Below are 24577 nucleotides of genomic sequence, written 5' to 3' on the forward strand. Positions count from 1 at the left end.
AATTCTGCAACCATGGAGATGAAAAGTAAGAGACATCATTTCTATCAAGTGGGTGGAAACAAACACACGCGCGCACACATGCAGCCGATGAGCACAGCCTCATATGATGCCTGTCACATTGAAGACAGCATTAAAGCACGTGCTGCAGCTTCCTGTCAGAGGTGATGGAGGATAAACAGCCTCACTCTGTTTCTGCTCCGAGAGCTGAAAGATAACACCATCAGTGTGTGTGTGTGTGTGTTTATGAGGAGAGTGACATGTTTTTTTGTGAGCAGCCAACGTGGAAACAATATTGGCTTTGGGGCTAAAACGAACAGAAATCTAATCTTTGATTTTATTTTCTATTCCAACATATTTCCTGTCACTCTAATCTCAGGTTCTCTAATCTGTGGTCTTCCTCTGAGCCTGTTTGTGTTCTCCTCTTCATCTCTCTCCTCTGACGGATGGATGTCTCCTACAGCCATCTGGCTGGTATTTGAGGGGAGCTCCCCTTCTCCGTTTGGTTCTTTGGCTCTGCCATGATGTCGATCCCCGCTTTGATTCCTGTTGCTTTGACTAGTCTCCAAAGACCAAGAGAAAATAACGGGGGGGGGGGGGGAAGAAAAGAGGAGAGAGAAAGTTGGACTGTTGTAATCGGGGAGCTGTCCAACAACATGGCTGCAGCCAGTGAAGATGACTAAGCTGCTGATGCTGACTAAAGTTCCACATGTCGACTTGTTAACTCAGAGGAGTAAATCACAATTTGTTCCCAGTGTTTAGCCATAAAACATGTAAACAAATGCTCCACGTCTGTCCTGAGCAATATCAGACCGAGCCGCAACTACTGACGGGGCCATCTGTGATCCTCTAAGACGCGCTCGTCCTCCGACAACAGCCATGAGGATGGAACGGACAGGCGGCTCGGTCGCTGTCGCTTTACTAAATGATGATTATAAATGTCTTCAAGGTGTGCTGCCCAAAGCCTGTTGGCAAGAATAGAATCGTTTGGGGATGAGACGTGTCCACCACTTCCATGCACTGCAAAAGTAATTGCGGAGGGAAAAAATAAACCTGGCACCACCTGGAAATACCGCAGGTTTCAAAACCTTCCAAGGTTCTCAATAAGCTTTATTGTTTGGAGAATTACATTTTCTGATCCTGAACATTCTGAGAAGAGCTGAGAGATGTTTTAACGGTCTATTGTTCTTGACATTTAAGTTAAAATACCGGATGCAAATGCACCTGGAAGCTTGCAGTTGAATGGGGTTTGGTTGATTTCTACTTCCCTTGAGTCCTTGATGTTGATCTCCAAAGAGCAGCCGGGGGGGAACACATGTTGTAGTGTTGTAAAAATAAACCTTAATTCTGGCCCAACATAACCATAATTAACTATCAGGTCAGAGAGGGAGAAGAAATTCCTCGTTTCTTGGCTTTAGCGTGGCTGCAGCAGTGAAGAGTCGTGTGCAGCTAATCTCCATTTTGTCGTGCTTGAATCCACAAAGCGACAGCGTGGTCGCCTGATCTCGGCCCTCTGTGGGGATTCAACCTGCAATACCGCAGCTTATTGCCCTCGATCAACCGAATATAACGCACAAAGCTAATTTGGCGCCACCCAGAATCTGGTTTCATGCTGCGAGAACTAAAAGGATATTTCCTAATCAGATATTTGTGCTTGGTGTGTGACGGGCAGTTTTGGGGGAACTGAACCGTATTTTCAGGGCAAAAATAAACGCAGCCAAAGAGGACGGGCAGAGCACGTTTTCTGCCTGTGAACTTACATCCAACTGAACGTCCTTGTCTCTGCTGGAGGTGAGGAAAAAAGAGAGGGAAAAAGACTCTAGAAGCTGGAGACCAGACGAAGCACATGATTAACGCAACATAACACAACACGTGATGTTTGATTTACTGCGCCTGAGCACCTGCAGCATCTCGGCTCATATTTCACTCATCTCTGGTGTTTGAAGCATTCTTTCTCATTTCATCAGCTGGTCCTGGGGTGTAAAATAAATAAATACATCAAAAAATCAACATATCCTTCAACAGGATCTGCTGATACGTGTGAAATGACTGCGGTTATACATGGGAGGCAATATCCTTGCTTGATGTGGCTGATTATGTGCTGCTCTCTGCCTCCCTCTCCCTCTCTCACTCTCATATACACAGAAATCAGTGATGAGTCACGATCATCGCACCATCGGGTACACACACTCACGCACACTTACACACACACAACAAAAAAACAACCCTGTTCCACACTCACACATGCAAAAAGACACACCTCCACAATACTGCAGTGTACAAACATACAGGCCCAGAAAGAGAAGAGCTAAAAAGAACTCTGGCAATGATGGTCAGTTCACAGGCTGGCATGAAATGATCCATAGCAAAACATGAATTCAGTCCCCGCTGATGCCCACAAATGCAACCTCTCCCTTTAATTTCCAGTGAATACAATAAATCTGCTAAATTATGTTTCACCTGGGAGACGCTGGGATGCATGACAGATATAATTCACCCGCGGACTGCTGCGGTCTGTGGTTACCAGAGAGTCTACCTGTCAACCAGCAGCCGTGAGCAGATGCCCTCCAAATGCAGTGGTGATGGAGAGGCGTTGATGACAGGGAGGCAGGTAGGTGTTCTGCCCTCTTATGGTGCCATCTAACGGTAGATTTGGGAACTGCGCCTAGGTAACGCACAGCTCCAGCACATTTAAGAAATCGTACTCTGTGAATACGTATTTGTACGTAACAGGTTGCATTGGATTAAACAGTGTTATAGGAGCCAATGCTGTCTGTTTCTGTCTGAGACGTGAAGAGAATTTCTTTGCTTCAAAGATGGAGCAAGAATCATGGCAGGTACAGCTGATTTGTTGGTGTTGTGACTCTTTCTGCACAGGTTTTAAAGTGAGGGAGGAACTTTTGACTCCTTGGACGTGTGTGAAGAAGGATCAGCACACGTGTCCTGACCGAAAAAACAAACAAACAAACAAACATTTTTTTTTTTTTAAAGAGCTTTTGCTTTGTCTTTAACTGAACAGTTTTTTTTTCTAGTGCTATAACGTACAGGTGATTTTTTCCCCTTCTCAGATAAACTCGTCTTTTCCCCTCCCTCACTCTCCTTCAGTGTCAAGAGGTGCTGATTGGGTTGGAAATTATCCCCAAGATGATGGGATTACGTTCTGATTTCCAAAGCCAGGGCGCCTCTTGGAAAATGAACAAAAGCTGAGCTACAAGGATTCTCATCATGAGTGTCTGATAGGTATCATCATGTTGTTTGGTGTTCTCTCCCTAAAGTCTCCATCTGCTCTCCAGACTTCTGTTGGTGATAGTTTATTGTCCGCATCCTCAGTCTGCACGCACACAGACCTTCTCGGATCAGTCATATCTGACCCTACATCAGTCCAAATGACCAGTGTAAAGATCTACTAGATTCGTTTGTCTTCTTTTATGATAAATTACATAGAGAAAAGACAAACATTATGCCCTCCTTGGTTGTCTAGGGAGACGGTGAAGGACATTCTTCACGCTCATTTATATTTCAAACACTAAACCACTGATGGAGTCATTAAATATTAACAAACTGCAGACAAATTAAAAAGGTTTTAATAGATGTAGAACATAAACAAAATATGAAATTGTGATTTCTCAATACAGTTTCCACATCTGTATATTTAAAAAAGCTAAACCTTTGCATTTTTTTAAATTATATATATTATTGTATTTATTAGTATTTCTATCTAGCGGATAATGCAGATATATGATCATATCAGGGTAATGATATGATCAACACATTACACAGAGAAATGGAACTGATCTCAGAACCTTCTTGATGTAAGAAGTTATCACCTATGACCCTATGACCTTTACTTAAAGCCAAATAGTGAAAATATTCCCCTTTTAAAAAATATATATTTTACATTATTCATCGGATTCTATTAAAAATACTAATTTGGATCTGGCCCGTGTACAGACGTTGCACCCTGCAACAGTTTGGGCCTGAGGTTCTTTTTTATAAACGCTGTTTCTGCAGAATGACTGGATTTTTTTTTCACCTACACAACATTAAAACCATTACAGACTGTTGAACTGATACAGCACAATACTGCAGGGAAATCCTTCAGTGTTCATCTCACACTCCCTTAACAACACCTGCAGGTATTGCGGTGGGATCTGGAAGCATGTCTGACCCAGAAATTCATTCAATCTGCCCTCCCTCTCAGCTCATTTTCTGTAAGGTTTGCTGTTTAATGGTGTATAAATCGGTCGTGGGAGTTGAAGTATTGCCTCTACAACAGTTTTTTGTTTGTTGGTTTTTTACAGCCACACAAGGAACACTTGAGGTCTGCAAGTGCTTTTATCGCGTCGTAAACATGGAACGTCGGCCTTGCCATCTTCAAACTCACCGATAGATGTCGCCAAATCGCAGACAGTAGCCTTTCGGACCCTGCATCTTGAGGTCATGTTACGCAATCAGGGATCATTTTAATGATGTAAAAAGTATAAATACCAAACAAATCAAAAATTAGACATATTTACTCTATGTGTAAAACAAAAGTTACATCTTGGTTTAGTTAGCCCTAAAATGGACTGAAACCAGGAAGTAAAGTGAGTAGTTCGCCCTGGAAACTTGACATTGAGGCATTTGCATGCGTGTATTTGCAGGGACATCCCTCCAGAGGTGTAGGGTTGCTCTCTCCACCCTCTGTCTCCACCCATCACACCTCTCAGACGGAGCAATAATTAAAAGCAGACATCTGCGAGATAAAACGGAGCAGTTCGGCCTTTTTCTTCTCCTTTACTTGCATTTAAAACACGCAACGCGAGGCTGTTGAAAAAGGTAATCCAGAAAAGAAAACAGATTATCAAGCTTTGTACCTGTTTTTCTGCTGTTGTCGGGGCTGAGTGCCTTCTGTAACAGGTTTGGTTTCCGGTCGGGGCAGTTTTGGGGAATTGTCATGTGGGAACAGTGAGCCGTTCCTTCAGATAAGTGGTCATAGAAGTCTAGAAGATGTCTGGATCAGCAGCATGGAACAATAAACTCCATTATGTGGCAAAAGGAGCCTTTTTTTCCCTTCAAACTCGGGATTTTTCTGACCGTCACGTCCTTATTTATGAGCTACTTTTAAGAGGCAGGAAAAACACAACCAGTACTCTTCTAACTTACTGTTCCTAATTTGCATATGCTGCATTTTTTAAAGACAGGATGTGGTCATTTATTCCCTAAAATTGGGGCTGAAATCTTCCCCACACTGGACCCGACACAGTTTGACTCGTAACGACGAGACCGGACGAGACATGAGGTAACCCAACTTTATGACAGAAACTCTGATAATAACCTGATTTCCATGGACACAAACAGACAAATGCCCGTTTGTTTTCAGTGTACAACCCCCTCATAGGGGTTCTGTTAAAGCTTATTATGGTTTAAAGTGTAACAAAATAGCTGCCTGTCATCAGATTTAAAAGCTTGACAGTCCAAACTATTGTTGATGTCGTTTATTCACTGCTCCTCATGTAATATACGCCAAACTTCTGTATGCTATAATCATTGGTTTCTGTCTAAAATATCACATATTGTCTTTGTAAAGAGCGTTTGAGTACATTTTGATTTTTTTTTTAATTAAATCTTCAGGGTCCAAACCTTCTCCAGGGTGCAGATTCTGCAGCAGTTCAGTTCCCGTTGCCAGGAACTCGCTGCCAATGACAACAGAGGCTTCAAACAGGAGTTTGAAGTAAGCAGAATCTTTAAAAATAAAGATGTGTCAGGTCTGGGATACATTAAGATGTCTTTTTTTAACCCGCGAAGGAGCTAAGTGATGTTGGTAAAGATCTCCCCACCAGAGTGGGGGACTCAGAGGCCAACAGAGACAAGAACAGATACCCCTACATATTACCATGTAAGTGCAGACTCATAATTACCGGTTACCACACGCGTTTGTGTCTGATTCAGCTCTTTTCTGGTCCCAGACGACCACTGCCGGGTGAGGCTGTCGGTTCAGAACTCCCTCCCACACTCAGACTACATCAACGCAAACTTTGTGCCGGTAGGAGTTGGATCAGTGTTTCTCACGTTCCGTGCGCGTCTGCTGAAGCTGTCACGTTGGTGTTCAGGGCGGTGGATCGGAGAGAGACTTCATCTGCACCCAGGGGCCTCTGCAGAACACCCTGGTCGACTTCTGGAGGATGGTGTGGGAGCAAAACGTCAGGGTGATCGTCATGGTGACGGCTCTGAGGCACAAAGACACGGTGAGGAAGGCGGAGTCGCTCGGTGTCCGAGCTGACCACAGACACCAGAACCCACAGCGACCCTAAACAGAACAAGATGGCAGTTAACAGAAATCTGACGAATGGATGATCAAATATTTGTATGTTTGCATGCAGGTGCTGTGTGAAAAATACTGGCCCCCGGAAGGAGGCACAGTTTATTATGGACTGGTCCAAGTGACCACAGTGACCTGTAAACAAGGTCCTGATTATTTTGTCACCAGCATCAACATCAGACAGGTGAGATGATGGCGGATCGGTACCTTTAAATTCCTGCAGGCTCCCCAGATTATTTAGATGAGGCATGCTCTAACCCAGTCCTCGACTGCTGGATTCCAGTCGGGTTTTGTGTCAGGCTGAAATCTTTAAAGTGCGCCTCCAGGTGAATGCCTTGTCTACCTGTAGGATAGAAAACCCGGTTGGATTGCTGATTGCTGCCCTGAAGGACTGGGTGTGGACGCTCCTCATTTAGTCTCTGGAATATTACTTTCAAAGGCAGCACGTGTGAAATGGAGCTAAAGAAAAAAACCAACTGTGTTCCAGAGAGACTGTCTGACCTCCAGGATGATAACACAGTACTACTACCCTTCCTGGCCAGATCGGGGCGTCCCAAAACAACCCTCATCCCTCTCCACCTTCACCGAACATGTGCGACAGGATTTGGAGGCCTCCCCACGCCTCGGTCCAGCTGTTGTGCACTGCAGGTGTGACCTTCAGCCCGACACTTTGCTTTGGCAAACACACATGAAAAGAAAAATGCAGCCATTCAGGTCTTAATTCTGAGTCAGCAGATTAAGTGTTGAGGAGTTTCAGGTCGACCGTGTGCTTGTCATGCTTTAGTGCAGGTGTGGGGCGGTCGGGGACGTTTGTCACACTACTATGGCTGATGCAGCTGTGCGTGAGGGGGATCCGGCCTAATATTCGGGCAGCTGTGGAGGATCTGCGGCTACATCGAATGTGGATGGTTCAGAATCTGGTTAGCTTCCATCACAGCTCAAGAAAACCAGCATCCGCCCATTAAAATCCATGTAAAAGGCTTTAATGGGTATATTTTTATTCCTTTGGTTTCACGTTTATCCACAGGACCAGTACATTTTTGTTCACCAGTGTCTCCTCCACTGGCTCTTCTGGAGAACTGCAGCATGGTGAGAAACACCCACAAATCCCAAATATTTCTGAAAATGCACCATCTCCACTGATGTTGTCGCCTCTTTCGCAGCAACCAGCCAGTTCCCCGGACAAGTACCAACAACCACGTTCAGTTTGAGGCCTCCAGCTCCAGGACAGAGGGAGGCGGGTCGGGGAGGAGGCGGAGGAGGAGCAGGACGCGGCACCAGCACGGACAGACGCCTCCGTCGGACCAGCCGCAGAGCAGAGTGCAGCAGATCTTAAATCCTGGGAACCTTCTGAGGAGGCTCCTTCCTTCCTCGTCGCTGTTTAATTCAGACTCCCACCCCTCCTGAAAACAAAGCTGGACAAAACCATTTGCAAATAAGACTGTAGAAACTGCCATTCCTGCTGTGTGTAGATAAAACACACACACACACACACGCGTGTGCAGGGTCAGCAGTTTACAGTGCTCCTCAGAGTCCAGGGTAAAACCCTGCCCCTCAGATCAAACCAGTTCTTGCACGAGAATCACCTGCGAGCACGACTGCTGAAAGTCTCCTGTAGCTACGAAAGAAAAAAAAGGTTTTTACTTTTGTTCCACTAAGGCCGATGCTGTGAGATGACTTTTATTTAAATATATAAATCATTGTGTATCATTTTAAGCACACACTGCAGGCTATCTCGACTCAAGAATGCATGTGCAGACTTGCTAGAAAGGCAGACACATGGTGTAGTGGCTGTACAAAAAAGGTCATGTTTGGAAAACACACAGGCACTGCCATCCTCCTTAAATGACTGAAACCCTTTACAGTACATGAAGGAGCTATGAGTATTATACATTACTGAACATAAAGGGATAAATTCCATCGCTTTTAAAGTCTTTTTTCAATCATGTAATAAACATGTATGATACAATAGATCCATCTCCAGGTAGCTTTTGGGGTTTGCTGAATCCAGCTGCAAAGTCATCCTTCCCAAGTGTGTCCGGCTGCAGGTCGGGTCCTGATGCCACCAGGCCAGTCCAAAGAGAAGGGGCCCCGCTGCAGCCGAACAGCCGTTTCCAGAGTGAATCCAAACGTGGCTCAGGTCAAAACGGAACAATGTGATCAGAGTGAAGTCTTTAAAATGATCTTACAGTCCATGTTTGGCAACCAAATGCAGTCTTAATACCACTGAGGTATTTGGTGTGGTAGTTGATGGTAGACAAAAAGCAGCATGACACAGTCTGAACCCAGAGGAAATATATATGAAATATATTACAGAGTTAAAAGTAAAAAGAAGAAAAATATACACTATTGGTAAGGACATCCAACAGTTAAACCATTAAATTAAAAGATTAGACACTACATACTTTGGCCAAACAAAAAGAAAGGAATAAAGTGATGAGGGTTTGCCTCAATAAGACAAAGTCATATCTGCACTGGCTGCATGTGTATGTACAATCCACGTGTTACGCTCAAGTTGCGTCCCGAAACATAAAAACGTCACCCTTACAGACCACACGGGGGCGTGAGAGTACATATATACTGATGAGCAATCAAAAAGGCTGGGCGAGTTTAGTCCATTTATTGTTCTCCTCCGGTCCCACTATTGCACAGTTTCTGACATGTTGATGGCTTCCTGGATTTCACGGACAGCGAGAATGCGGGCCAGCATCTGCTCCAGCTGTTCCTTTGGAACCGGTTGGGTTGAGTACCAGATGGGGCTGTTTGGAGCCACCACGGGCTCTGGGGTCAGGTAGAAAGTATCGTTGCGACCTTTAGCGCTCTGTGGACTGACAGAAATATGGGGAAATTGCTTTTTTTTTTTTTTTTGGTGAAACATCAGTGACACCTTGATTCACTCTTCCATCAACAGAATTCAATCACGAATAAAACATTTTTTTAGTCTTAAGTTCTAAAGTCTTAGTCTGATTTTCTTTCATCTTTACAAGACATGCAGCATCAACATGAAGAAAATATAAAACTCTGAATTATTACAATGTATTCATTAATCGCCAGTTGCCTGGCAACTGGGTTTAAAATGAAACCACCTGAACTTCAGTGTATTGAAACTTCCCAAGCTTAAATACAATCTAAAAATCACAAACAGTTCTTGATTGTCTTATTATTCATAAGTTAGCCCTTATTTGTATTTACCATTTAAAGAGGTAGAAATCATAGAGCTTGATGGGACATCGCAGTGGGTTCTCTGTGTCCTCCAGCTGCTCCGAGTACATGTCGTCTGTGACTGTGTCAGGACAAATGTTGGAATTATTTTACCGTACAAATGTTTTCTAAAGAACACATTTTTATAATCAAGTGAAACACATCCTCACCTTTCTGTCCGATGAACCTCTCTGTTGACTTCAGGTATCTGATGCTGGTGCTCTTGTCTTTGGGGTTGTTGGGACTCTTTCTGGTGTGTCTTAAAACCTTGGAGAAGGCCACTTTTAGATGCTGGTCCACTGTCTTCAGGTGGAAATACCTTTTAAAAACACACAGTCAGTAATTAAACTCATTTTTAAAAAATTATTAATGATGCACATAATGTGTGGGACATATTTCCCAGCACATCCAAGAGCCGGTACAGCCTCATTTGAAATAAGCAGAAGAAAAACTTGTAAAATTTGCTTTAAGGATCCGTGCAACTCACTTGGTGTTGAAGAACATTAGAGTTGTGAGAAGTGTGGATGGTGAATGTGCTCCCAACTGTTTACATTCCCAAAGCATTTCCTCCGTCACGTGACTGGGAATGATGTAACCTGGTAAAGGAGGAAATTAATTGATTACCTAAGGCTGCCTATTAAAAGTCATACAATGCAGATTGGACTGGTTCATTATATACTGGCTATCAATACCCTGGCAATGCATCAATGTACATTTTCAACTTAAACTACTGTTAAATTGATTACAGATCAAGAAATTAAGATTTTCCAAACATACCGAGTGGGTGAAGAGAAGGTCTCCAGGGCTCCAAAATTTGGTGCAGACTATGAGCAAAACGAGTGTAGTACTGATCCGAGAAAATGTCATCTACACGCCCGTTATCGAACATATACTGCAGGGAGGATATAGTGAGGAAAAAAATGTTGAACATCGTCTCTAGCCAGGAAAAGAAAAGTTCTTCCTTTGTTGCAGTTTACCTTCTGTATGCATAGAAAGACATAGTAGAGAACATCAGCTTCATATGTCTCCCCTTCCATTCCTCGAGCCTCTGTTGTCATCAAAGAGAGACCCATACAAAGCTCTGCGACAGCACACGACACCAGATCCTCTTGAAACCGTAGTGCCTGTCGTCCTGAAACATAACCGGCCGAATACGCTTGATTAAAGAAATCCCGCAGGCAGCTGTAGATATAGACAGTAAAGACTACAGCTCTATGAACTTACGGCCAATGGGAGCAAGTCTATTTTTATCGGATTTTTCCAACTCTGCATTTTTCCGCTGAGCCCAGAGCTGCCATACTTCCAGCCCCTCCTCTGGTTTCAGAGTGGTTGGCAGCAAAAGCTCCTGTACCTGTACTTGTTGCTGGCCTTGACCATCTACCTCAGCTACCACCGTCTGACCCTGTAGACAAACACCACACAACAGCAGCCCTGTTAGTATTGTGCAATCACAAAGATCAGTGTTTATGGTGCCGTGATGAGAATGAGTAGAGCTCAGCATCTGTGCTTGTACCTGTAGCTGTTGTGTTTCCTGTCCTGTGAGTCCTTGTGTGTGCAGCACCTGTTGCTGTGGGTCCCAGATGAGGGACTGCGTAGTGTTAGAGTAGCCCTGCACAGCCACTGGGATGTGGATGTTTCCATTCATGAGCTGAGCAGAAAATAGTGTGTTTGCTGCCAGTGTGTGTACCACTTCCTCCTGGCCTCCCATTCCACCAGCACTGGTTATGCTGGACACTGCCTGCACCGTCTGACACTGACTAGCAGGGATTTTCAACTTGTCGTTTTCAACAGTAACTTGTGTTGGCATCGTGGTCATTGTTGTAGTGTTTGTCCCTGCAACCTGCACCTGTCCATAGGCCTCCTGGGGGATGGCAATGTGTGTGACTTGCTCACGGCCCCCGGAACCAGCTGGAGCAGAGTAGACAGGAATCGTCCAGGTCTCCCCTGTGGGACTTGTGATAGTGCCTGTGGCACTATAAAGGTGGGAACTGTCCACTGTTAAAAGGTCTGGCCGCAAAGACACAAAGCTTTGCTGCTGACCCTGCCCCTGTGGGATGGCCAAGACTGTGGCTACTTGCTGACCGGGGAGAGCATAGGACACAGTGATTGGCATGTCAACTTTGCGCTTCTTTGCTGGCTGGAGGACTCCAGCTGCTTGTGAGGTGGCAACAGTAGTTCCCAGTACTCGTCTCTCAGAACTGTCCTGCTGTTGAGTGGGGGAAAGAGCACCCACTGTCTGGATTTGAATCTGTTGTCCTCCGGCGACAGCTGCCACCAACTGGGCCTGCAGCTGAGAGGAGAAAGAATATATTACCTACTGATACTGGAAACTTCAGGCTGAAAGGAGCATCTGTCCATACCTGCTGGTGCTGCTCCTCAGTGAGATCCCCAGGCTGAATCAACTGTGCAGTAGTCACACCTTGAAGCTGTTGATGGGAACCTGCAGGCACTTGAAGAACTTGGCTCAGCATTTGTCCCTGTTGTTGACCCTGAATCTGAACCTGCAAATAGATAAATGTAAAAATGTACAGAAATAACTATACACAAAAACCGCACACTGCCTTAAAAGAACACACCCACCTGCACAATCTCCTGCTCTGTGCTCTGTTGTACAGTTTGTTGCTGTGATGTGGCCTCTTGTATTTGCTGCTGCTGAGGCTGAACCTGCACCTGAACCTTCACAAGGACCAAATCTCAATCAGACACCTGAAATTCTGGGACAAGGTTCATCAATATGCGACTTTAACGAGAGCCAAAATACCGGACAGGCAAGTTCCAACAAGGATCCTGCGACCTCTGTGCTGTCTGTGTAAATGCAGTTGGGTTCTTGTTGATAGACCATGGTAGTAGTGGTGGTGGTAGCATCTCCACTTGGCTGGGTGAAGTCCTGCAAAGCATCTGCACCTTTACTGGCCAAGGACTCCAAAAATTCCTTCATACGATGCTGAGGGATGCTGCGGGCCTTTTGCCTCACAAGCTCCTCATAAGAGCCTGTACCATCCAGGGAGTTATTCATTTCTGCCAAGAGTGTCTTCTTTGTTAAATGTTCTGGAATAAAATACAATTTGGAGTATTAAATTTGTTCTTCATGGGGGTGAGCACATGACACGAGATGCTTCCGTCAAAACAATCGTTTAAAAAAAACTAACTATTTAACCTTTTAAATTGACTAACTACTAATGAGAGAACGGCAAAAGTGTAACACGTCCAGTGTGCCGTGCAAACACTGTTCACTTGCAGCTTAACAGAGAGTGTAAGCGGAAAGGGTTAATTCTAGCAGAGCGTGCACAAGCAGGGACAAAAGCGCGGCCACTTTCTAAAATCTGATGCGGTATTCACAGCAGCACTGGAAAGGGCTATACAATGAAAGGAACGAGTTCGAGACACCAAACTGTGCACGTTTACGCAAAACAAGCTTTACAGCACACGGTCCGATCTAATACGCGATTACACAACAAGCTAGGTTATCCAGGTACTGGGCTAACTAGCCGCGTGTTGTTTCCAAATATTATCAAGTCACAGCTGTGTTTAGAAAGTGTTATTACAACACCGCTGAAAAAAGACAACAATCTTTTTGCAACATATCGGGTTATTCACTTGATTATGCACATAGCGATGATAATGGCAGTGTCCCATTTCAATTTCCGAACGTTACAGACTTCATTTTTCTTTCTCAAACGCTACCAGGCTAGCATTAGCGGGCGCGTTAGCTACCTCTCTTCCTCAACCGGGCCGAGGCTCGGGTCTCCCTCAAGTATTTCTCTTCCCCTGGAGCGCAGTTCTTTAAATGGCTAGAAATGCGAAATGTCACTGATGCTTCCCTTGGCCCGTTTGTCCTTTAATTTCCTGTTCTTTCGTTAGATGGTCTGCCGTAGTTTTTTTTCCTTTTTTTCTTAGCCACTCATATTTCGCTGGGCGCCATCTTACAACAATACATTCAGACCAATGAGGTAGCGATATGCAAGTCTATCAAAATCTCGCGGCACTTGCAACCCACGTTATCGCGATAGTTGAGCCTTGTGGGCTGGTCCTTTAAAGGCGACAAGTACACACGAAGTAGCCGAAAAGATCAGGAAGATATAAGTCCACCTTAAAACCTTGTTATACCAGAGAGTCGATCCCAGTGGTTCACTGTCTTCTCAATCTTTTAAGGTAGTTCCACTGAGATGGCGTGGATATTTGGTTGGCGCACAGGGGGGCGTGGACAGTTAAACGTTAATTCCCACCTCCCAGGCAGTTTTATCAAACGATTCCCATTTAACTGCACAGAAAAGGCCCGTGGAAAGGTTAGTGTTCAGAGTAAACAGTAATGTAAATAAAGGCACATCATTCAATTGATCTCAATATCTTTAGGGTTTTTTTGCCAGTGCAAAAATGGTTTTCAACAAGCAGGTCATTTCCTACCATATTGTGACCTACACCTTTAGTGTAATTACACTCTATATACAGTAGTAATGTCAGGTTACATAACATAGTAGTTTCCTTGATCAAAGCCCCTCTGGGATCCAAAACATCACCTAAATTCAATGGGGGCTTCCTTGGGTCATTATTATTCCCTGAAAACTTCATTCAAATCTATTCAGAACTGAGTTACTTTGCCAACAGAATGACAAACGCTGACACATTTAATCTCCTTGGCAGAAGTACCGTAATAATGGAGACGTGGTAAAATATTGGATTTTATTTTATTTCAAATTTGATAAAATTGACACGAACCCTTCTGAATTGTTTTTAAAAAGTGGTATATGGTTTTGGCAGCATTTGATTTGCTGACAAATGTGTATTAAAGCATCTGTAAAAAGATATATGCATACGAAGGCAACAAAAAAAAAAAGAGTAATCCTGAGAAATCAGTCTCAGGATGCTGAAATCTTACCACCAATCTGCAGTTTGAATGTTATGACCAACAGCTTGCATAGAATTGAGCCAAAAGGCAGACCTGTTTTCATTTTACAGGCAGAAATAATTCCTGATAAAAATAATTAGAAATTGTATTAAAAACAGAAAATGAGGTTCTTGTTGAATAGGGATCAGTTTTGGAGAATTCAGTAAAACTGCAAATGAAATTATAAGGAATAGCGTTTAAGTTCAGCTGATCCAGTGGATAGAAGCACTGAATAAGCAAGCTTTTAATAGTGATACTGCAATGGTGTCAGGCATTAATCCTCCTTCATCTTCACTGAGAATTATTGCTGTGGATGACATTCTCATAAGCTTTGCTTGTCGCATTATACATCAAGATATTCAAAGTGAAAATAAATGAACATGGGTTTCACACTGTTTGGGTTCATGTTGGGCCTGACTTAAGCTCGGTTGATCACACCTTCCCAGGGTCTTCTTTGAGGGTAACTGTTCTGTTAAAGACAAGCTGCAGAGAAAACACATGTATAAAGTTACAGTTTAAACTCAACTGACCCTTGAATTGAAATAAAAACTAAAATCTTTCATGGAATACGGACAGTCTAACTTGTGTCTTCTTTACCTTCTCTTCAGTGCTGTCGGGGTCCACAGAAAAGTAGCCGACCCTTTCAAACTGGAATTTGTCCAAAACCTTTGCTCCCTTGACTGAAGTATCCACCAGGGCATTGCTGATTGTATTCAGAGAATTCTAAACAGAAAAAAAGTGTTAAATCCACAATGTGCACGTGTCCAAACAGGTAGCGCGTTCAGGGGTGCTTACGGGGTTGATGTCGCTCAGGAAGCCATTGGGCACCTCAGAAGGATCCTCTGGGTTTTTGTGTATGAATCTATGAAAGTGATGACACATTTTCAGTAAGAGCCCTTTCCACATTAAGGAAAGGTCGAGGATGCAGTTACGACATTTTAGTTGTGACTTACAGTCTTTCATAAAGGCGCACTTCACACGCCAGCGGCTGGCTGACCCAGTGGATGAAGGCCTTTGGTTTCTCTGCAGCCTCAGAGCTGCAGCAGCTCACCTGCAGTTCCACCACTTTTCCCTGAGCGTCCTTTAAAACAATTTAAAAAAAATAAGCCAAAAACCCACAAAAAAGGAAAAACAAATCCAAAGTAATTCTTTTATTCAGAAAGTTAATGAAAGCCTCAACATGTCAACATTTTGCATCTTACCTTGATGACCTTCTGGACAGAGATGACATACCCCGCATGCCTCAGGCCGACAGGCTGTTCTGGGGTCAGGCGTTTGTAGCCCTTCTCCATCACCTGCAAGCGACAACCATCATCCTCAGCTCTTAGCCCCAAAACTCCAGCAGAAATTCAGTTAACAATCATTTTCTCCCAAACCTCTTTGAAGTCACTCTGTTCAATGAAGATTGTGGCCGAAAATGGAACCATGTGGCTTCCTTTGGCCTCGTTGGCAGGGAAGTTTGGCACCTGTACTTCTGACTGAAGGGGGAAAGAACATCAGCAGGAAGGATTAAAATATACAGAATGTCTTCTAACAAGAGTGTGATATTCACATACTAATACATCAGACACAAACCTTTGAGCCTTCGGGAAGGTTCGTAATTGTGACTTTGAGTGGCTCCAGGATCGCCATGGCTCTGGGAGCTGTTTCATTCAAAAAGTCCCTCACACACGCCTCCAGAAGATGTGGCTCCGTCGTCGTCTGGGAAACTGTTACTCCAACCTGCCAAAGATGTCATGTTTTACTACACAACAGCGCTGTATGAGCAAATGAAATTACAGGGTCCTTCAAAAACACTCTACGTACCCGTGCACAGAAGTTGTTGATAGCCTCTGGAGGGAAACCTCTTCTCCTCAGTGCAGTCAAAGTGAAGAGTCGGGGATCATCCCAGTCTCTGCACATAGATGGCAAAAAAAAAAAGAAAGATTGATTTCCAATTAGTTCTATAACAAGCGGTTATTCATGTTAATTACTAGGCTTTTGGTTTTATGTCAAGCAAAAAAGTGGAAATGAACTTCCAACTAGCTGGAAAATAAAACAAAATAAGATCTTTTTTTACCTGACCACACCAGTGTCAACCAGTTTGATGATTTTCCTCTTCGACACAACAGTGTAGGTCAGGTTTAAGCGGCCGTATTCCCACTGCACAGGGCAGTAGAGGTCCAGAGCATTACACAGCCAGTAGTACGCGGAGCGTCTGCCACAAATAACAAGAATAAAATGCAAATGTCAATATGTTGGAATGCACCCTGCTACAAGATAATGTTAAGGAATCAAAACATACCTGGACTGGAACTCTTTGGTACAGAGTGAGTGTGTGATGTTTTCAATAGAGTCACACAGACAGTGGGTGTAATCATAAGTGGGATAGATGCACCTGCAGGGGGCGGCAGAGAGAACTTGTAACATTTTGTTTAAAGAAAGCTCGTCTGCTTAAAGTTTAGGATTCAATACCATTCATCTCCAGACCGATGGTGTGGCGTGTATTTAATCCTGTATGCCACAGGGTCTAACTTCCCATCCTCCATGACCATCTTCATCCTGAGCGTCGCCTCTGCCTCAGCAAACAGACCATTCTTCATCCTTTCGAACAACACCAGAGATTCCTCGATGGGCCTGTCTCTCCAGGGTGACTGGGCAATATTATGTCCCTTCAGTTCGTCCACTTTCTGGTGACACACGTACGCATGACCCCTGGAGGGAAAGGAAAAATAATCACACGTGCTCTATCGGTCTGGTGTTTTATCACAAACAGTTCTGTCATTATGCATAAGCCCACCTTCGGATGAGGTCCATAGCAAGGTCATACAGTTTCTGGAAGTGATCCGATGCATGCGTGACAGCGTACGGTGTGTAGCCTGGGTAATGGCAAAATCAATTAGAATCAATTAATTCAATCCTTTATTTTATGACATGTAACTTATTCGAGCTCACCAAGCCATTCCACCATCTCCTTGATCGCAGTGAAGTACTTCTCCTCTTCTTTCTCTGGATTTGTGTCATCATATCTCAAGAAACAAATTCCATTGTTTGCCTGCAAAAAGGTTAATTTAATAATCAGTCACTGTAGCAGAGATGATTACATGTCTGACTCAATGTTTTTTACTTTAGCGTAGCCAAAGTTGAAGTTGATAGCTTTGGCATGCCCGATGTGAAGGATGCCGTTTGGCTCGGGAGGAAAACGAGTACGGATCTAAACAGAAGTTGTAAATGAAAAAGGGAACAAATGAATAGCTATAATCACACTTAATTTAAAACTGAAGATGAATAAATGCTGTACCTGTCCACCGGTTTCGTCCAGATGCTTTTTCAGCATCTCCATTGTTTTTGGTGTGACCACATAGCCTTCAGTTTTAAAGTTCTCCCCTGGAGACAAAGAGGAAACATGGCAGCACACGTCAAGTTGCTTTAAACCATAAGCTGTAGACAATTCAGATGTTGTGAAAGCCCTTAATGTAGAGATTTTAGGAATGACATTGCACGAGTTGTGCTTTTGCAGGCAACAGCAGTCCCTCGGTTACAAAACAGAAAATGAGTTTCATTGTTTTCAACGCATCGATCATGAAATATATGAAACTCCAGGCCTAAAAAAAAAAAAAAAAATCTATGCAAGCTTCCTAAAACACATTATAACTTCAGAAAAAAAGACGAAATGATAAAATTGCACAATTTCAACAGATATTTATAAACTGCAATTACTTTTTACTTTTACTTCCTTACCCGGTTTGTGGAACTTAAGTGCCTCTCCCCTGAGTTGGTCCATCAGGGACTTTCCTTCAGCTTCCACCTCCAGACCTAAGCAACAAAGACACATTACAACCCAACAAACATGCTCCGACATTTGCTTCGGTCTGCTTTTTATATTGCTTACCATTCGTGGCAGTGGCCTCCTTCTTTGCTGCATTTTCATCACCTTTAGCTTTCTGGGGACATTAACAAATATTGAATCAAAACAGCTACTGAACAGTAATCAAGATATTCTATTTAAAAAAAAAACACTTCCAGAAAAACAGTTCTCAAATTCACCTTGGATTTTTTCTCTAGGTCAGCCTCTGTCTTAGGTCCCAAGAGGTGGAGGACCTTAAAAAACAGAAACCAAGGATTTATTTAAGAAAGGTAATTTGGTAAATTATAACAGGAAATATTTTTTTAAATTAGATGAAAAACCTGCATGTCCACTTCATTTTTGATGGCTTTTCCATCAGCCCATTTTAGGACAGTGCGGGCCTCACCTTTACCAAAAACATATACAGAGCAGAATGTTACAGACTTTATAATAAGAAACCAGAAGTGTCTAAGTCAGTGAGATCATACCCATCAACAATCCCATGTTAAAGCGATATCTCTCCTTTAAAAGCTGCTCTTTGTGCTTCTGGATAACCGCCTCCACCTGCACAACATCAAACCTTTAGTGAAGACAGTGGTTCAATAAAACTTATGAACTACATGATATTTCTTGCCAGTATGGGCTGAAGCACTCACGGCATTTTCAATCTGTTCGGGTGTAACTACAACGCCGACTCCACAAGCTTCGTCAAACTGCTTTTGGTTAATGGGATCCTGAGGATGATCCCTCACAAAGTCCAGTGCAGCTGCCAAAAAAAATAAAAATAATTAATTTTCCCCTCTAACAGAACATCACATTTCCCTTTTGTTTCTTTTATTTTCTGTTTGAGTCTGACTTTTTCCAGCGTATCAGGGTGACATGAAGGGTGTTTATTACCTTTGACTTCTAGCCTGCATAATAAATGCACCATTATTATATGATATGCCATAAGAACCCAATGTTCACTCATGATACCAGTACTATAAAAAACCATCTTGCATTACAATTTGTTCATAAATCTGACTCAGATTCAAAGTGGCACAGATATGAACTTATCAGTAAGATCGCAGTTTGCAAGATGTTAAGGAAATACTTCCCCAGCAGAAGTGTTCATAAAAGGGAATTGTTTCTTTTTAGTTTTTTTTTCCCAAAGATTTCTCATTTTTCCAATTACACCCCAAAGTGTATGCCCCCCTTTTGGTCGACGTGGTTCAGCCCAATTCCTGTTTTCACTTTCATTATGAATAAGATATTTCAAGATATTAAAATGGCATGTATGAAAGTTGCAGTGTAAACGATTTTTAAAAATCAAAGAAAAAAACAGTAGCCATTTCCTAATGAGATCCAACAAGCCTGTTTCCTGTAATGTCTGTGTAGAGTCTCTGTTTCCTTTAATGCACATATTGCAGTGTCAAGATGTGATACACTTTGAAGGGTTTTTTGGTCGTGTTTTTGTTGTTCCTGTGCTCACTTTGGGTCCGTGCTGCGACCATGCAGGTTGTGACATGTCAACTTACCTGAGAGCTGTTGCTCTGTGCAGATCTTTCTCTGAGCTATACTGTCTGAGAGGAATGCCAAGCGTTTGCTGTCTTTCAGGCGAGACACCATAGTGTAGAGTAATGTGCCTGTGGCTTTTGCCACTCCTGCAGACCCAGAGACACGCTGGGCCTATTGAAGACAGTGAGCAAAGACCACAATTAGTTGTTTTCTCATCCATAATGATCAAATAAATAACTTAAACTTGCATAGTTAGTAATAACCCGTCGTCATTTTCTTACTCAGAAAAAATACCACCCTTGATGGTGAAAGCGAAAGTAGAGCGACCCCAACCCAAAAAAGAACAAAATCAGCTCGACGTTTAAAACTAAAACCTTTTTAAAAACTAAGTAACCCTGACCAGATGCGAGCTAAATAAAGAAGTGAATGTCGGTGACGTTTCACAGCTGTTCCCTCCAGAAAGTTAAAGATTCCTCGATATGTACGAGGCCATACCTGAGCAATTGCTTCCTTAAGTGATGAACTCAGCGCTTCATTTTTTAGAGTTTCTTTCGCTTTCTGCTCACTGAGGCCGATGGAAGTGAAAAGTGTCAATGTATCTGCCATTTTCCACCCGGTTAGAGGACGATAGAACAACCACAGCCGCACACGACTCCTCTCTAGTCTTCACTTCCGCTTTAACTGACGGGACCTGGGTGACATACAGGACATTAGACCAATAGGAGAAAGGTAAAGATATTGAAAGGACTAATCAGGATTAGGGTACCGCCCACCGCAGCGCACTGAGCCAATCAGCGTTCGTGTTGATCTGGCAGACCTGAAAGACTACAGAGCAATGTTGCGTCAGAAATGGTAAAAGATATTGTTAAATTGTTGTAAACTAAAGAACTTCGACATAATCATTTCAGAAATGTACCAAAAGCTGCAAAAATAATGGTATTTTTACAAGTAATAATTTTGCATGTGCTCTCTATGTCAACGTTGGCATAATTATCGACGCTAGCTACAGAGACTAATCTGCTGGCACTTGACAGCTTTGTAAATTTGTGAGCACCAAAAATCGTTGATTCTGAATGAAACGTTTATATGAATGCAGGTCGTGTCGTGTCTGACCAATCGTTGCAACGATGTTGCACCGTTATAGTTGAGTAAACCACATGTGTTAACGATTAAGGCAGCAAACGCCGTAGCTATAAGTTATGGCCACACATGCAATACTGTCGACGGGGTCGAAAATGTGGAGATCTCTGCCCTGCGCCAAGTCAGAGCTACGTCTGGATCTCACTCTTGAATGTGGACAGTCTTTTCGGTAGGTCGATTAACTCAGCAGCTGCAACAACCCCAATAGTCATTCTAAGGGTTTTCTCTATCAAACAATTGCACTCACAGCTGGAGAAAAACCGCAGAAGGCCACTGGACAGGGGTCATGAAAGGACGAGTCTGGACTCTGACTCAGACCGACGACACTCTTTGGTACCACGTTTACAGAACCCAAGAAAGGCAGAGAAAAGGGAATGACAGGAAAAGGAAAACCATTGTTTCCGTCCAAATGGAAAACGAGCCAAAGAAGAAATTCAAACGGGAAGTAAAGGAGGAGGAGGAAGAGCCCCTGGCTGTCACACTAGTGCAAGAAGCTGGGGAGGAACAACAGATGCTGAGAGATTATTCCAGCTGGATGTGAACCTGGGTGAACTGTACAACAAATGGGGTGCTGCAGATCCCCACTTCCGATCCGTTGCTAATGTTTTCACAGGTTTGTGTGAGGGATTGGAATTTTATTACACGCTGATTGGCAATCAATCCGTATTTGATAGATACATATTATCTCTCTCCCCAGGTGTGCGAATGCTGCGGCAGGACCCCGTCGAATGCCTGTTTTCATTCATTTGCACCTCCAACAACCACATCTCTCGTATCCAGGGAATGGTGGAACGGCTGTGCCAGACTCTTGGCACCCCACTCTGCGAACTGGATCAGGACTCATACTATAGTTTCCCAACCCTGGCTGCACTTTCAGGTGCTAGTTCTGGTCTCCAAACACTTTCATCCATGTTTACAATGTCACAGGGACGCTAGTGATGCAAGGCTCTCTTAGGTTCACTATGATGTCACATACATCAAAATTAGCTCCAATCCTATAGCAGGGATGTCAGTTTAATTCAAATTAGGGAAGTCCAATAGAAAATACGTACACGCTATCACTTCAGTCGTGTTACTTGTGTTATTACATTGTAATTGGCAGGCAAGAGTGTCGAGGCACAACTCAGGGATCTTGGTTTTGGATACAGAGCTCGGTTCCTGCAGCAAAGTGCAAAGCAGATTCTGGATACCCATGGAATGCAGTGGCTAGATGGTCTACGCACTGTGCCTTACGTGCAAGCTCGTGATGCACTGCGTACCCTCCCCGGTGTGGGCACCAAGGTAGAATTAGAAAAGGCACCCAGCTTTGGCAAGAAAGTCGCTAATATGGCAACGCTGGCCTCTTTAGTCACTGCATGTGTTTCTCCCCTATAGGTGGCAGACTGTGTGTGTCTGATGTCCCTGGACAAAGCTGAGGCTGTCCCTGTAGACACGCACGTGTGGCAAATTGCCAAACGCGATTACAACTGTGCCTTTGGAAACGGACAGAAGAGCCTGACAGACAAAGTCCATCGAGACATCGGTTGGTTTGCACCTCACCGTTACTGCTGTTATTGAATGTTTTGTGACTTACAATTCAAAAATTCACTTGGTATTTTAACATTTTTCACAGGGGACTTTTTCAGGAAGCTGTGGGGTCCGTATGCCGGATGGGCTCAGTCAGTGAGTGTTGTCCTTTGTTCTCTGCCAGTTGACTTCTGGTCATCTGCCACAATCAGAGAGTTCTTTTGTTTCAGGTGTTGTTCTGCTCCGACCTCAAGAAGTTCCAAAAGCTAAAAGAGGCTTCGCATGGTGAGCAATGTAAAATCGAAGACAGCGAAGCAGAAATGAGGAAAGAGAAACCATCAATAAAGATGAAATAAAAGAAAAAGATATGTGCTACAAGAATACAGTTTTTTAGTTTCATTTCTTACAACATCGCTCTTTTTTTACAATAAAGACAAGGTGTTGTTTATCTTGTGTTTTTGTGTATATGTTATTTGAAGAAGTTTTACAGTATGAAATGGTGTGGAAAATATAAAATCTTTTCTCAAAGTAAACTTTTTGGTAAACGATACCTTTAAAAGCCAGCAGGTGGCAGTATGCTTTGGAAGAAATAACTTGGAGGACCATTTGACCCCGTTTTTAGTTTAAAAACAAGCTTGTTTCTTTCCTATCATTTGTTATGACTATGAACATATCTGGACCTCACATGTGTTCTAACAGAATTTCTAAAAAGCTCCATTGCAGTTTAATCATTGATGAACAATTGCAATTTCTAGAGGTATGGGAGAGAGGAAGTCGATGGCAGTAAACAGGCAAATTAATTTAAGGAGATCAATCATCCTAGATATCAATGTTCTAATTATGAAAGCTCTTCCTAATATGAAGTGCATCACGCTTAATGCATGCCATTGCTGTTTGTGTGGTGGGTTTGTTCAGTGCAGCCATGCGTCTTAATGAATATATGAGTCAGCTTTTATCCTTTCTCCAGTGGAGCTGGACAGAAATTGAGGTACAGCTTTAGGGACTGAGTCACAGTGGCGAAGAAAAGATTAAAATAGACTTCAGAGGGCAGATTTTTTTTATTACAGAGGTGAAAGTGTGCTGGAAGGGGGGTCACACGTTAATTTTAAAGATAAATCAAAGTACAAATGCATGCTGAAACCTGAAGGCTAGCACAGCCATGGCCTTTTTATTATGTAAGACATGGGTCCCAGCTTGTGTCGTGGCCTCAGGTGCTGTTCACTTGGGAGGACATTACTTGTTCTGTGTGTGCAGAAGGGAGCGTTTGTATTATGATCTGAGCGGTAAATACACATCCCAGCTAGAAAGAAATTAAATATCCTGGTTGAAAACCTTTATTGATTGCACAGCTTATTTCAATGAGAACAAAATAAGGTAGGAATGATGAGTAGAACCACATAATTGAGCCATTATGTGGGCCTTTATATACACATGAATGACCTGCTGGAGGTCATTTCCTAGGGCTGTGGTGGTGCCCCTCGCAGCACAGAGGAGCACCAAGCAGTCCTGTTGCTGGATTATTGGCCTCTTACATCCCTGTCCATCTTTCCTGGTGTACCTGGTGGCCATGGTGTCTATGGTTGTACCAGCTGTCTGTCTGGCTGTCTGAGTTTCCTCTGTTGGCTGTTGATAGTGTGAAAAACTGGGCTCACAGGGGTCATCTCAGGGTCCTCCCCTCTCTATATGTTGATGTCCTGTAAGTGTGACTAATTTGGAGTTACACTGTGATAATCATTTGTTCCCTGTGTTAGTTTTTATTAGTCTGTGTTATAGTCTATGTTCTGTTGTTACATTCTAAAGCTAAACAGTTTTCTGGGGGGAAAACTGAGGGAAAAAAGCAAATTCTAAACAAATGTTCATCAAATCAAATAGACCAAATGTTTTTGAAACCTTTGTTTTTTAGAGCCACACCAACACTGGCCAAGCTACAAACTGACTCTTTTCAACAGCGAAAAACCAGTTTTAAAATAGCTAATGTGCACATTTCAGCCCAGTGCCAAAACAGTCGTCTTGGTGATCGGCGTGGAGCCGACAGCTCGGCCCGTGAGTCATCAGAACACTGAAGGGGAAAGTGAGTAATAGTTGCAAAACTATTGAAATGAAGTGTAACTTATGTACAACCACGCTCACTCCGTGATTTAACCATACGGAGACATTCACCTTCAACTTTCAGCCACTTAAAAATGCAGCCAGAAATCCTCTTCATAATTCCGATATATACAAG

At 43.2% G+C, this 24577-nt stretch overlaps 4 protein-coding genes across 7 annotated transcripts; 2 read left to right on the forward strand and 2 right to left on the reverse strand.

The window, feature by feature from the left end:
• Positions 1–3735: 3735 nt before the first annotated feature.
• LOC130530055 (receptor-type tyrosine-protein phosphatase V-like) lies at positions 3736–9245 on the forward strand. Of its 4 annotated transcripts, none has more exons than XM_057040926.1 (11): positions 3932–4815; positions 5181–5278; positions 5611–5710; positions 5785–5875; positions 5946–6022; positions 6090–6224; positions 6360–6482; positions 6786–6946; positions 7083–7218; positions 7326–7387; positions 7462–9245. In XM_057040926.1, exons 2-11 carry the CDS (start codon positions 5274–5276, stop codon positions 7703–7705), a joined length of 1134 nt encoding a protein of 377 aa, XP_056896906.1. In that variant the 5' UTR covers positions 3932–4815; positions 5181–5273; the 3' UTR covers positions 7706–9245. The 4 variants fall into 4 exon arrangements, 3 of the variants coding, with proteins under 3 accessions (XP_056896906.1, XP_056896905.1, XP_056896904.1); XM_057040925.1 differs by having other exon boundaries at positions 3933–4815; positions 5177–5278; XR_008951724.1 differs by having other exon boundaries at positions 3736–5278; positions 7088–7218; positions 7462–7686.
• LOC130530031 (transcriptional regulator QRICH1-like) lies at positions 8904–13455 on the reverse strand. The gene is made up of 12 exons (XM_057040869.1): positions 13214–13455; positions 12261–12547; positions 12080–12175; positions 11860–12000; positions 11013–11789; positions 10724–10901; positions 10477–10631; positions 10277–10391; positions 9987–10095; positions 9670–9818; positions 9491–9581; positions 8904–9126 (listed from the first exon to the last, which is right to left on the reverse strand). Exons 2-12 carry the CDS (start codon positions 12513–12515, stop codon positions 8940–8942), a joined length of 2253 nt encoding a protein of 750 aa, XP_056896849.1. The 5' UTR covers positions 12516–12547; positions 13214–13455; the 3' UTR covers positions 8904–8939.
• Positions 13456–14165: 710 nt separating this feature from the next.
• qars1 (glutaminyl-tRNA synthetase 1) lies at positions 14166–21192 on the reverse strand. Its single transcript, XM_057040868.1, has 25 exons — positions 21095–21192; positions 20481–20532; positions 20203–20398; positions 19728–19878; positions 18867–18976; positions 18699–18774; positions 18552–18616; positions 18411–18464; positions 18256–18307; positions 18105–18179; positions 17665–17750; positions 17491–17577; positions 17319–17418; positions 17164–17242; positions 16839–17078; positions 16669–16761; positions 16444–16581; positions 16191–16278; positions 15960–16106; positions 15761–15862; positions 15587–15679; positions 15338–15465; positions 15180–15246; positions 14982–15107; positions 14166–14867 (listed from the first exon to the last, which is right to left on the reverse strand). Exons 3-25 carry the CDS (start codon positions 20311–20313, stop codon positions 14817–14819), a joined length of 2319 nt encoding a protein of 772 aa, XP_056896848.1. The 5' UTR covers positions 20314–20398; positions 20481–20532; positions 21095–21192; the 3' UTR covers positions 14166–14816.
• On the forward strand, positions 20514–22801 carry ogg1 (8-oxoguanine DNA glycosylase). Its single transcript, XM_057040922.1, is given in 8 exon segments — positions 20514–21016; positions 21097–21371; positions 21374–21460; positions 21545–21724; positions 21950–22128; positions 22222–22369; positions 22460–22509; positions 22584–22801. Coding segments are annotated over 8 exon segments (1155 nt in total). The 5' UTR covers positions 20514–20906; the 3' UTR covers positions 22710–22801.
• Positions 22802–24577: the final 1776 nt, after the last annotated feature.

The sequence above is a fragment of the Takifugu flavidus genome, chromosome 8 (genome assembly GCF_003711565.1).
Source record: "Takifugu flavidus isolate HTHZ2018 chromosome 8, ASM371156v2, whole genome shotgun sequence".
In the NCBI taxonomy this organism is placed as follows: Eukaryota; Metazoa; Chordata; class Actinopteri; order Tetraodontiformes; family Tetraodontidae; genus Takifugu; species Takifugu flavidus.

Bases quoted from the DNA above. Each gene is read 5' to 3' on its own strand.
- LOC130530031 (XM_057040869.1), bottom strand. From the start codon at position 12,515: ATGAATAACTCCCTGGATGGTACAGGCTCTTATGAGGAGCTTGTGAGG. The intron at 12,176-12,260 runs GTATTTTGGCTC...GTCCTTGTGAAG, and splicing joins TGTTGGAACTTGCCTGTCCG to GTTCAGGTGCAGGTTCAGCC. The intron at 10,392-10,476 runs GTAAACTGCAAC...TCCTCCCTGCAG, and splicing joins TCTTTCTATGCATACAGAAG to TATATGTTCGATAACGGGCG.
- qars1 (XM_057040868.1), bottom strand. From the start codon at position 20,313: ATGGCAGATACATTGACACTTTTCACTTCCATCGGCCTCAGTGAGCAG. The intron at 17,243-17,318 runs GTGAGCTCGAAT...GCCATTACCCAG, and splicing joins GGAGATGGTGGAATGGCTTG to GCTACACACCGTACGCTGTC. The intron at 15,680-15,760 runs GTTTGGGAGAAA...TGTCGCTTGCAG, and splicing joins AACAGAGTGACTTCAAAGAG to GTGATGGAGAAGGGCTACAA.
- LOC130530055 (XM_057040926.1), top strand. The intron at 6,947-7,082 runs GTGTGACCTTCA...GTCATGCTTTAG, and splicing joins CCAGCTGTTGTGCACTGCAG to TGCAGGTGTGGGGCGGTCGG. The intron at 7,388-7,461 runs GTGAGAAACACC...CCTCTTTCGCAG, and splicing joins TTCTGGAGAACTGCAGCATG to CAACCAGCCAGTTCCCCGGA.